The 12034-nt window shown below is 29.6% G+C and overlaps 1 protein-coding gene across 4 annotated transcripts; it reads right to left on the reverse strand.

Annotated features, from left to right (window-relative positions):
• Window positions 1-443: 443 nt before the first annotated feature.
• On the reverse strand, window positions 444-4214 carry LOC114402248 (peptide methionine sulfoxide reductase-like). 4 transcript variants are annotated; one of them, XM_028364762.1, is made up of 4 exons: window positions 4087-4214; window positions 3847-3873; window positions 2144-2670; window positions 464-916 (listed from the first exon to the last, which is right to left on the reverse strand). In XM_028364762.1, the coding sequence occupies exons 2-4, from the start codon at window positions 3863-3865 to the stop codon at window positions 665-667; spliced, it is 798 nt and encodes a 265-aa protein (XP_028220563.1). In that variant the 5' UTR covers window positions 3866-3873; window positions 4087-4214; the 3' UTR covers window positions 464-664. The 4 variants fall into 4 exon arrangements, with proteins under 4 accessions (XP_028220578.1, XP_028220571.1, XP_028220554.1 ...); XM_028364777.1 differs by lacking the exon at window positions 3847-3873 and having other exon boundaries at window positions 444-916; window positions 4087-4185; XM_028364770.1 differs by lacking the exon at window positions 4087-4214 and having other exon boundaries at window positions 444-916; window positions 3755-3869.
• Window positions 4215-12034: the final 7820 nt, after the last annotated feature.

The following is a 12034-nucleotide window of genomic DNA, read 5'->3' on the forward strand; positions in this document are numbered from 1 at the left end:
GATAAATTTTTAATTTTTTATTGACAGTTCCCTAACCTCCCTCCACAATGAACATTTTCCTTTCTTTTGTCACTGTTCCTTTGATACTTCAATAATTTCTATAACTTGAAGAAATTAATCTCTAACTAAACAATACTCTCAGTTGTTAACCCCTCAACCCCAATTCGGAAAAAAATGTGGAGCTACCAATCAAGATATAAATTTATACATGGGAACTTAATGAGATTGACAATGCTATCAGTTTCTTTTAAAAGAAAAGAAACAGATTTAATGGATAAAAGAGATATTACAGTAGAAAAGAAAGACACCTGATGTATAGTTCAAAAGGATAGGTGAGATAATTATTTGAAATGGTCAAATAAAATTTTGGATCAAACAGTTTATAAAAATGAAAAATCCTTATCTTCCCCTCTCCTTCTATTCCTCACCAACGAAACACTAAGTAAAAGTCATGGAGATAATATTTCAAAGCAAAGTCATATTATATATCAAAGACAATATACAACTCTACAACTGAATATATGGCTATGTCCATCTTCAACCTCAAATACAATGTGCACAAGCTTTGTTGATATATTAACAAATACTTACTAACAAAACTATGGAATTTCAACGTCTAAAGAACCGGTCACATTGATCTTTGATGGCAATTCACTTATGACAATTAACCGTAGCACCGGATTGGATCATTGCAGCCTTTAGAAGCAGATTGCTTGAAACCAAATCGGCCACCCTTCTCAAGGTACTGTTGATGGTACTCCTCTGCCCTGTAGAACTTTTTGGCAGGAAGGATCTCAGTGACAATCTTCCTGTTCAACTGCTTCTGCTGTTGTTCCAACGACTCCTTGGCCGCCTTCTCTTGTTCCGGCGTGTAGTAGTATATTCCAGATCTGTACTGTGTTCCCACATCATTCCCCTGCCACACAACAAGATCAAACAGTATCTAAGCGCTTAAGTGGTAGAATGTACAATCCATGTATGTGCTGCTGCTGCATATCATAACCAGTCACCATATTTTCAAAAGTTCGTGTGTGCATGGATTTGGATGGAAGAGTGAATTCAAGAAACAAAAGTATTAAGTATGCATATTGAAAGGGGAGAACAAAAGAAACAAGGGACAAGACAAAAATGTAGTGAAGGAAATACTGAAATGGATTATTCCATATGAAAACGTAGTTTTGGATGCTCACAACTCACAAGTCATTCTGGAGAGCCATACATAACTGAAGTCCAACATAAGAGTTGGAACTAGTACATTACCACAATGAAATTAAAGCAAAACCATCATTGCAATGAACTCCTAAATGCAACTGATAAATGGGATTACAAAATGTACAAAGAAAGGAGACGATCCATCGATGTTAAGATATTGGATCAATGATAATCATAGGAGCTGGGGCTCATTGCAGGTTCTTTTGAAAACGGTGCTCATAAGAAGAGAAGTCTTAAGGAGAGAATTTTTTTGACACGTAAAAGAGGGGAAAAAATAATATATTTTTAAATGGATGGATTGGATATCTTACCCATGAAACATTATTAATGGATGGGTTGGGATTTTTTTTTTATCATATAAAGTCATGGATGGTTTGGATTTTAAATAAAATTGTACCATACCATAAATGAACTAATGATTTATTTTTGAACCATCCATTTTAATCCAACTTAATTTATCCAAACCATCTATTGCATTACACCCGTATGAACATCCCACCATGTGCAAACAGAAGGGTAAAAACAGCCTAAACAACTATTACCAAGAGACCACTGGAATTTGATGCGACCCAAAATTCAACACAAGATCATATTAAAACAGAATTTACAAGACAGACATGACTAGATATCAAACCATAAATGCATCTGTTAAATACATGCTACATAGAGAAAACCAATATTACTAATTTACTATAGAGAAATCAATCATGGAATCAAAAAGGTGTTGTCAAAATGTTTAACTCTAGAAGTAATGCATCATTAAACAATTGTACAGAAACCCCAAAAGTAACAAAAATCATTTATGTTGACAATACACAAAGTCCAGTCCTATTATTCAGATCAGCAAAGTCTAGAAATATCAATTAGAAACCAGACTACCTCATTTTTACATGACATGGTGAATAACACAAACAAAATACTTCATATATACCTGTCTATTCAGAGTGGTAGGATCATGTCTAGACCAGAACATGTCAAGCAGAGTCTCATAGCTGCAATTTTTTGGATCATATTGAATCCTTACAACCTCTGAGTGGTTGGTGGTCCCTGTACACACATCCTCATAGGTTGGATTATGCACAAGCCCCTGGGTGTAGCCAACCTCTGTCTTGGTCACCCCAGGCACCCTCTGGAAGGCCAACTCAACACCCCAAAAACAGCCAGCACCAAACTCGGCAAACTGCTGGCCTGGTGCTGGTATGTCATCATCTGGACCCTGAGGAATGGATGAATCCATGTTCTCTGTTGCTCTTGCGCTGCCAAACCCGAGTCTGTTCAACAGGTTCATGGAGGGCTTGTTCACAGCAATGCGCGGATAAGTTTGGGAAAGGAAGTACGGACGCTTGACAGAAAATCTAGAAAGTGAGGGCAGGAACTTGGTTTTTGCAGGACTGGAGAGGGAAGAGGAAGCAAACACTAAAAGGGAATTGGACGTGGTGGTGTAGCTGCTGCTGATTGCTGCTAAGCATTTGATTAACATTAGAGTCCTTTTCTAGAAGAAATAATCAACTTCAAAATGCTCTTGTGTATATGGAAAAAAACAAAACAAAAGAGCCACCAAATCAGGATGCCAAGGCATCTGAAGTTACAAATTTGAACAGATAATCGGAAGTTTAAAAATTAATTTTGAATCACTCATCCATATGGTGCTACATTTTATTACTATACCACATGGCACTTGTATATTGGTAATGATAAAAGTTTTACATGGATGAAGGATCATTTGAACTAATAAAATAATAATTCTCTGTTTTCATTTTGAATTCTCGCGTATAATTACAAAAATATCATCTTATATTTACTTTGTTCCCATTGTCAAGGATTTGTGCAGGGACCAACGAAAATAATTTGTTGAACATGGAAAATAGTAAACAAAGTAAATGTAAGATAAGATTTAAAATAACTTAAACTCCCATCCCATCACTTTAAAAATTGAATACAGAAAACATTTTCTCAAACCAAACATGTCCTAAATCTTATAAAGATGATTAGGTTTTAAAATAACTTAAACTCCCATCCCATCACTTTATGTTCTAGTCCTAATCAAATATATTCCTCCCTCTAAAATTTGGACATTTTTCTTATAGTATATGAGTTCTCCCCCAGACATGGACTACAACTTTACAAGCTGCAGCAGACTCACATACAACTGTGCCTACTGTTCAGCATTAATTTAACACTTAAAGATGCCACTATTTTTTTTATTCAAATAAAACAATTAGCTGACACTCTTTATTTCATGCATGCATGTAATCAGACATAGATAGAGAAAAACAAGTCTTTGTTATGAAATATAGAAGTGATTTATGGTTTAACTATTAGCACTCGGGGGAAGAAAAGAAGACATGATATATTATAAGATTCTTTTTTCATACAATTTCCAACAAATGGATGGATATCCGTATTGGGTCAAAGATTGTGCCAATAAATAAATTCATATTTTCTCATGCAAACAGCTGGCCTAATGTGCAACCTCCTTGCTCCAATGCTTTACATAAATTGAGAATTGCCACAGAATCACATAAAAATAAACCAAACTCACATGACCAAGAATTGTTAATAGAATTGGGTGCAGAAACATGCAGGAAATAAGTCCACCAAATAAATTAAAGGAAATCTAATATCAAACCATACCTGCTCCACAAATTCTCATCTTCAACCCTTCAACAAATTACATGAATCAATCTCCACACAATAATAATAATAATAATAAAGGTAATATTTTTAACACTAAAAGGAAAAATTGAACTGAAATAAAGAGAACCCATAATTCCCTTTTCCTCACAGATTAAGGGGAAGAGGGAAAGGGGAGAAATTGAATTGAGAAATGAGAGATAACATGCAATTGGAAAATGAAGAACACAACATACGTACCCAAGTGAGAGAGAGTGAGAGTGAGAGCAGAAGAGAGAGAAATTCAAAGGTAGTTGAGGATTGAGAAAGAAGATTGAGGATTTGATCTTCTCTCTCTACGCTGGCATCAATTGCAAAAAGACTTAAAAGCCCTCTCCAACTTACCACTACCCTTTAAATGGTGAAGGATAGGAACATCATTTTACAATTAAAATCACATTAAACCCCTTTACCTGTTGCTGTTTGCCTGGAATGTAACGTCTAGAATATTACAAAAATAGTGCATCTAAGGGTGACACGTCGTGAAATATCCTTCATATATTATTTTTTCATATTTTTAAGGAGAAGATGTAAGATGTGTAAAGTAAAAAAGTGCAAATTTCAAATTATTTACTTTTTATTAAATTAAAATATCTCATCAATTTAAGTTTTTTCTTACTTAGGGTAGATATATTTTTATTTTCTTACTCTGTACCTTGATAATTTGAAATCATGTGATTTTGTGATTGAATGGATGACGTTAGGTGTAATGGAAATTATTCTTCAAAAAGTTGAACTATTTATGTATAAAAGAATATTTTTCAAAATAAAGTAAAATAAATTAAATTAATTTATAAAAAATCTTTCATTTTCTTTTTAAAGATATTTTAATTAATATATAAACTAATTTAAACTTATTAAAAAACAATTCAATTTATATTATTTTCTTATAAACATTTATGAAAATTTTTATTCAAACAAAAGCTTTACCTCTTAATTAATGCGTATTCTGATTGATATCTTCCAATCAACACAAATTTAAGTTCAAAAGCCCCTTTTATCTAGATTGTGTTCCTTAGTTTTCTAGCTGCTGTTTTATTTTTCATATGTACCAAAAAAAAAACGCGGTGCTTTTTTTAATTCCTTTAAAAATAAATGTTTTCAACTTTGATACATCATATGATAATATACTATTTAAGTAACTAAAACAACTTAATATAATATATTTATTACGTTGTTATCAGCTTTTTACGAGATTATTATTTGCTCCTTCGTTTTGTTAACGTTCTCATCATTTTTTTCCACTTTGTAATTATCAGCTTTTTTACATATTCAAACTAACAAATATGTTAAGAGATTATGGATGTATTCTTCACGCAAAAGGAAAAATGAGATTACGATTCTTGTTTAGTCTTTTCTTTTGTTTGGATTAGAATTAGAATTAGAAATGGTCCTTTACATTTTGGTTTTTCCAATGAGGGAAGTTCAGGAAAGGAAAGTGAACATTTCTTGAAGGAAATTAATTGCTCGTTTCTTTTTCTTTGGATCGGGTATTGTTTGTTTAGCATTTAGCAAAGGACTAAGGATTAAGTTTTAAAAATTCCGTTAAATACCAAAAAAATCATTGGTACCACTGCATTTTATTTCCTTAAATAAGGTTTCGAGTTTAAATTTTATAAATAAAAATTAGTTGTTGAAAGAGAAAAATTTCATCAAAGATGATTAATAAAAAATTCAACAAAAATTAATCAGTAATAAAATCAATAAATATTTCATATTAATATGAAGATTAAAAAAATCTATTAAATAAAATAAGATAGGATTTCTTAATTTTTTAATTTTTTACTTATCTGGCTGAAATGAGAATGACTTAACTGTTTTTATAAGTATATTTTATTTTGAAGGCTTTTATATATCCTCTCTTAAAATTTTGATACACAAAAAAGAACTAAAATAGGATTTGCTTATTTATTTGTAACTTTTTTTGTAAAGAGATAGAGACAGGGGCTATAACTTATAACATTGGTCTTGGACTGTGCCAAGGCCCATAGTACGTAATCTCAATCAGCTTGTATTAAGTTCTTTTTTGTGCAATAAAAACTCTGGGCTTATTGTAAGTTCGCCCCAAAATTTAGCCCATCAGCTTAAAAACTAAGTGTTAGCCTCAAGCTCCCTGGGCCGAACCAAATATATATAAAAAAAAAACTCACTGAACTGATTCAACTGAGGAATATAAAAAAGATAAAATGATAAAAACAACAACAAATAGACAAAGTTTTAGGTCTTGACAACTCTTGAGTTTTGTGGCCATTGAGTAAACACTCTACATAATATCTCTATCTCCAAGATTAAGGAATAAAAAAAGAGGAGGTCGTTAATTATTAGGTGTCGGCAAACAATTTTTTAAACATTTTGTGGACCTATTTTTTTAGAAAAAGATAGAGGTCCACTTAATGATATAGAGTCAAATGATAATCACTTGATAACCAGAAGATATCCATTACAATAATAGTAGATAGCCACTCAACTCTCTCTTCGGATATATAGATGCATGTATATATCTTTCAATAAGACTTCCACATTCATTTTATATCTATATGACGAGCATTACAAACAAAATATTATTTTTTATGTCAAGCAATTTCCTAACAAAACTTAGTATGCATGCGTTCAATTCAACTTTTCTTTTCTTTTCTTATTTATTTATTTATTAAAATTGACTTTAAAATTAAAGTTCAAAATGAAAACTTTGAAATCAAAATAAAAATTATTTCACATCTTTTATTTCTTTTAACTTAAAAGAAATGACAAAAAGAGAGAAAGAGAAAATGTAAAAATGACTCAAAATTGTTTTTTTTTACTGAGATTTTAGTTTAATACGAATATATAGAATGGCGATTTTTTTTTGTTCCTTAACCTAGTTATTCTAGAAACAATATTGTGTTGAATTAATTGGGACTACCATGTCGTGTTTTTTTTTTTTTTATGCAGTAGAAAATAAATTCAACAAAGGTTATATTAGTTGTGCCTAGAGAAGAAAACAACACCTAGGGCATTTGCGATCAACTTAGACTCAAGTTCATAAGGAAAAACATTTAAAACTAATAGTTGATCATCCTGGGCTTCTTTCTTTGTAAGTCAATCGGCGCAACTATTGCCTTTTCAAAGAGAATGTTGAAAGCGAAGTTGCCAACCCAAATGTATGAAGCTTCTGGCTTTGAATTAGAGGATAAAAAGGATGAGTTGAAACAACATCTTCACTGATGAGTTGAAGAGCAAACGTCTGATAAAAAAAAATAATATACAAGAGCAACATTAATATGCAATGATGTACGTTTTGCAATATCACCAAGTGGTTCAATTCAATTATAACTAGATTGAGTCACAGATTTATATCCAACCAAAACTCAATCAAATTCAATCCAGCGCAGATTATATTTTGTGATTATTATTAACTTAATTATTTTGAGTTGTAAAATAATATTATGTTTATAATTATTGAATTTTATTAATGAATATTTTTTATCATATGAATAGTCTTTTTTTTCATTTTCTATCAAACAAAATAGCTTATTATTTTTTTAGTTTGATGATTTTTTAATTTTTTTTTGCAAGATTTAAGGTGAATTTTTTAATGGTTCAATCCAATAATCAATCCAATCCGATTTAATTAAAGTTGGATTGAGTTAAAAAAAGAAGAAGATAAATTTAATCTAATTCAACCCAATTATGTTTAATTAGATTTACTTAAAAAATAACAATCCAGACCATTTACACTCCTATGGATTAGAGTTGTTTTGTACTCCATATACTACCTTCATCCTTAAAAAATATATATATATATATATATATATATATATATATATATATATATATTAAAAATATGCCTTTTCATAAGATTTTTTTAAAGTTTTTTATTGTATCATTTATTTTTTAACCAATATACCCTTATTACTTTACAATAAATGTCATAAATTAATAAGTTAAGTTCATTTTTTCTTAAGAAAATTAAAAAAGATGTCTAACACATTAATTAACTAGCTAAAAATAATTAAGTTAAAAGAGTGAGATTACAAGTTCTAATGATTTTAAGATAATTTTGATAAATAGTATAAATTGTTAACAAATGTAATACTATCAATTAAATTAGTCAATTTTCAAGTGTAAAATCCTATTACAGTTCAGAAAAGAAAAGGAAAAAACAGGTAACCAACATTAATATGAATGTAATAAATTGACTATAGTGTAATTTATTCTGTAAATAAAAGTAACTGTCTACAAATTAATAAAAAAAAAAACTATATTTACTAATTAATATTAACTAATTATAATTTCTATGAGGGCAATTCTATATATATGTTTCTTATTAATTTATTATATATTGTTTCATTTAAAAAACAAAAATGTAAAGCTCATCAACAACAAACTCAAAAAATCAACGGCATGCTCAGCAGTCCAACATGTATCACACTCAGATGTTACTTATTTAACTTTGATTTCATATTTCCTTACATGTCATGCTTAAAACATAACGCCGTTTATTACTTTGATTATTCAACATTGATACACCTAAACTTAATCCTAAAGGAGGAAAGTTGAAAAATTCAACTTCAACCTATTGTGCTTTTACAAGTCCTAATTAATTAAGACCGTGCTTGAATTGAAATAGAGTACATTTGACGCAGTAGTAGTAAAACGAGCAATCAACATCTGCTACACGCGGTGGTTTTTAATTAATATTTAAGGAAAATTAGTTAGCTACTAGAAAGTGAAAACCAATTGTTTTCCTTTGATTAATAGTTTGATTACTAACACAACTACGCAAGTCTTCGGCAAAATACTATGATATTAATTTAAAATTAAACCCTGCAATTGAGTCTACAGAAGTTGTCACATTAAAGCCAAGTAAAAAGTAAAAACAATATTTTATAGCTAGAAAGAATACTCTGCAGCTAACTGCTGCTTAATTCAGACTTAGAAGTCAAAGGGAAGATAGAAGGCAACATTCGACAAGTTAAAAGCCATATTTGACGATATAACATAGCAACGAAATGGCCCAGAAAAGAAATTAAGCCATTGGGAGATTAAGATAGGCATGGCGCGCCCAACATTTGCATGCATAAAGCCATGATGAGTGGCTGCACGTAATCCAGCATTCACACTTGTACAAGAATGGTTCAAGGTTTTGATTCTTATTTTGGATAAAGATTCTTAGAAATTTATAATTCTTAAAAATATAGTTTCAATTAATCATTACTTAGTATTGACATAATGTATATTTGAACCTATCAAACTCTAAAATAACACATATAAATGCATGTTACACTGTCAAAAGCGGTTTTCCCTCTCAAGGACATTCTTGATTCTTGATTGGTATACTTCTGTCCGTAAAGTGTGAATCAAGTTTATTGAGAAGTGAATAGATGCACGGATTTCTTAGCAAATTTGGGCCATTTATCTTTTATAGATTGTATCCCTCCCCATGATGATATAGGAGGGACTACAATGATGAGTTATATATATATAACGCTGTAATTACTTCTTTCCTCTTTATTAAAAAGAAAAAAGAGATAGGGATTATTTTTATAAAATTTATAACTATATTTTTAAAGAATTAAATTAAAAGTTATTATATTTGCAAAAACTAAGAATATATTAAACTCAATTTTTTAATTGGCCCGTGCGATTTTTGAAAGAAAAAAACATGTATTACCTATATATGTATTGAGTTTTTAATGTGTTTTTAAGGATTTTGAATGATATAGTATTTGTTTAGTTTCACTTCGGGTGTTTTAAAATTGCATTCAAATACCAGTTAACGTGATTTCATATAAATTTGTACATATTTTATATTAAGTTGATGAATTGATTCTGAGTAGATAATTTTTGTGTTTGATTAAATTTTAGTAATACTCATCCACCTTATCGTAGCCCAATGCTCATATCACTCAACAACCATACTGCAAATCAATGGGATTAACCTTCGAGACACTTACCATGCATTATCACGCAAGAGACACCATCCTAACTCAATAATAATTTTATATAAGTAAACCTAACATGTTCCTCCCAAGTAAACAATTATCTCCATAAATTTACACACTTTATCTACTATTGCAAATACTAGAACTTAATCGTCAAAATCATTGCAAGTGCTCCATGGAAACTGGACTAGCTAGTGGAAAATCATCTGAGATTTCCAAAATAATCCACCTTATTACTCCTTAAATATTCTTTGCCTTGGGCTGGGGAAATATGAAACTAGGTTGTTGTGTCAATGTCACAAAATCCTTTTCGTTGCCATTTCAAACGTGCTATCCTCTTATATAATATGAATAAAAGCGAATGGTAACTTGTAGTCAACTTTTTTTTCTTCTTTTTGGATAGTTAAAGTTAAAGCAAATTTGCATAGCACGATTTCGAATTGTAATAGTTTATGGATTGACTAATTTCGTTGTTTAAATGAAAAACGTTCTTTAATCATTGTTTATTATTGATCATTTTTCCACAAGAGTCGTGTAGGGAGTATATATAAGCTACACATATAATTAGGATTATGATAATGAAAAAAGTGTGTTTGGGTCAGCGAAATAGGAATTGCACGTGAAAGAAAGGTAGCCAAACAAACAGCACCTTCACTCAAAGATTCCTTTCCCTAATTTGTGTTCACACCTGACGTGGCTACTTTTATTTGAAACTTGTCCTCAGATTCCAGGTTTATCCTTTTCACACCTAAAACCTACCAACTAATTCCAGCTTTTATCACTTTATGACCCCACCATATATTTTAATTTGATGAAGTTATGTGTTGGTAAGAACAGATTTGATAAAATTTCAAATATGGCATGGAATATAAAAGTTTAACCGCATAATTAAATAGCTATAATATATATATATATATATATATATATATATATATATATATAAAGACAACTACGTTTTTGTCTCATAACATAAAAAAAAGGCCCTTCTGCAAAAAAAAAAAAAAACATAAAAGGCACTTTCCAATAAATATATAGCATCTAATTTCATATAAATTTATAACATGAATCTCGATCTTGATCATTTATCATAACTTGAAGGAAATGAAAAGGAAATCTGTATCCTGAGTTTAATTATATAATAACTATTTTTCTACATACTATACAAGGAGAAAAAAAAGTCTTTGGCAACAATTTATCGTTGTTGGAAATGCCCATTTTTGTGTTTGTTTATTTGGAAATGCCTTTTTAAGTAATTAAAAATGATGAAAGGAATATAGATAATTCATTTAAAAAAGTTTACGCTAGATTCCTACCATGCCCCGTTCACACCTGAAACATTGAATTGAACATTTCATTGCTGGCTGCATGACAATTAATAATAATAGTTTAATTAATTGGTGAACTTGGAGGGCTTGACTTTGGCTTCCCGGCTGTTCATGGCTTGCAACACTTGCTTAAAGATACACAATTTATAAACTTAAATACAACTCTGTAATTATTTTTAATATTATTATTCTATTTTAGTAATTTAAATAATAAAAATTTCCATTAAAAATTAATATAAATTGCTGAAATCAACAATGTTAATTAAAAATAATTTAATTATGAAATTGTATTAAAATTTCGTAGCACTTATGCTTCAATATTGTTCTACAATTTGAGTCATTATTATTTTTCAGAAAATATCTGTAATTTTACTGTATATGTAAAAAAAAAAAAAATCGACACTACTTGGTACTTGCTTCTCAAGTATAAAATAATGAAATTAAAAATATCTTAAATAAACTTTTGAGAAGAAATTCTTAAGAAATTGAAGTGAAATAAGTAATGTAATTTAATAACTGATAGTTCATGCGTCAAAAATCATAATTGATATTTAAAGGTAGTATTTTTTATACTTATTCTTTAATAATTGTTGGCTTGATTCACAAGTATTATATATGAAATTTAATTTCACTCAAGTTAGATAAAACAACTATTTGATGACAAAACTATTCTTATAAAGATTTAAACATAATTAAATATTTATATTTGAATTTAAAATTACTAATTAAATTAAAGTAATTCTAATCCGTAAAAATAAAGTTAAAATAATTGTATCACAGTTAACTTACATACATATATAAGTTATGAATGAGATTGATTAACTTGTGACTCATTATTTATATATATAAAAAAAACACATTTGTTGGGATGGCAAAAGCAAAGGCAAGTAGAGGCGCCAG

This window comes from Glycine soja, chromosome 2 (assembly GCF_004193775.1).
Source record: "Glycine soja cultivar W05 chromosome 2, ASM419377v2, whole genome shotgun sequence".
NCBI classification, from domain to species: domain Eukaryota; kingdom Viridiplantae; phylum Streptophyta; class Magnoliopsida; order Fabales; family Fabaceae; genus Glycine; species Glycine soja.

What these genes read in the sequence shown, in the direction of transcription:
- LOC114402248 (XM_028364753.1), bottom strand. Translation starts at nt 2,692, where the DNA reads ATGTTAATCAAATGCTTAGCAGCAATCAGCAGCAGCTACACCACCACG. An exon ending in CTACCACTCTGAATAGACAG is followed by an intron (nt 917 to 2,143) that starts GTATATATGAAG and finishes GTTGTGTGGCAG; the next exon opens with GGGAATGATGTGGGAACACA.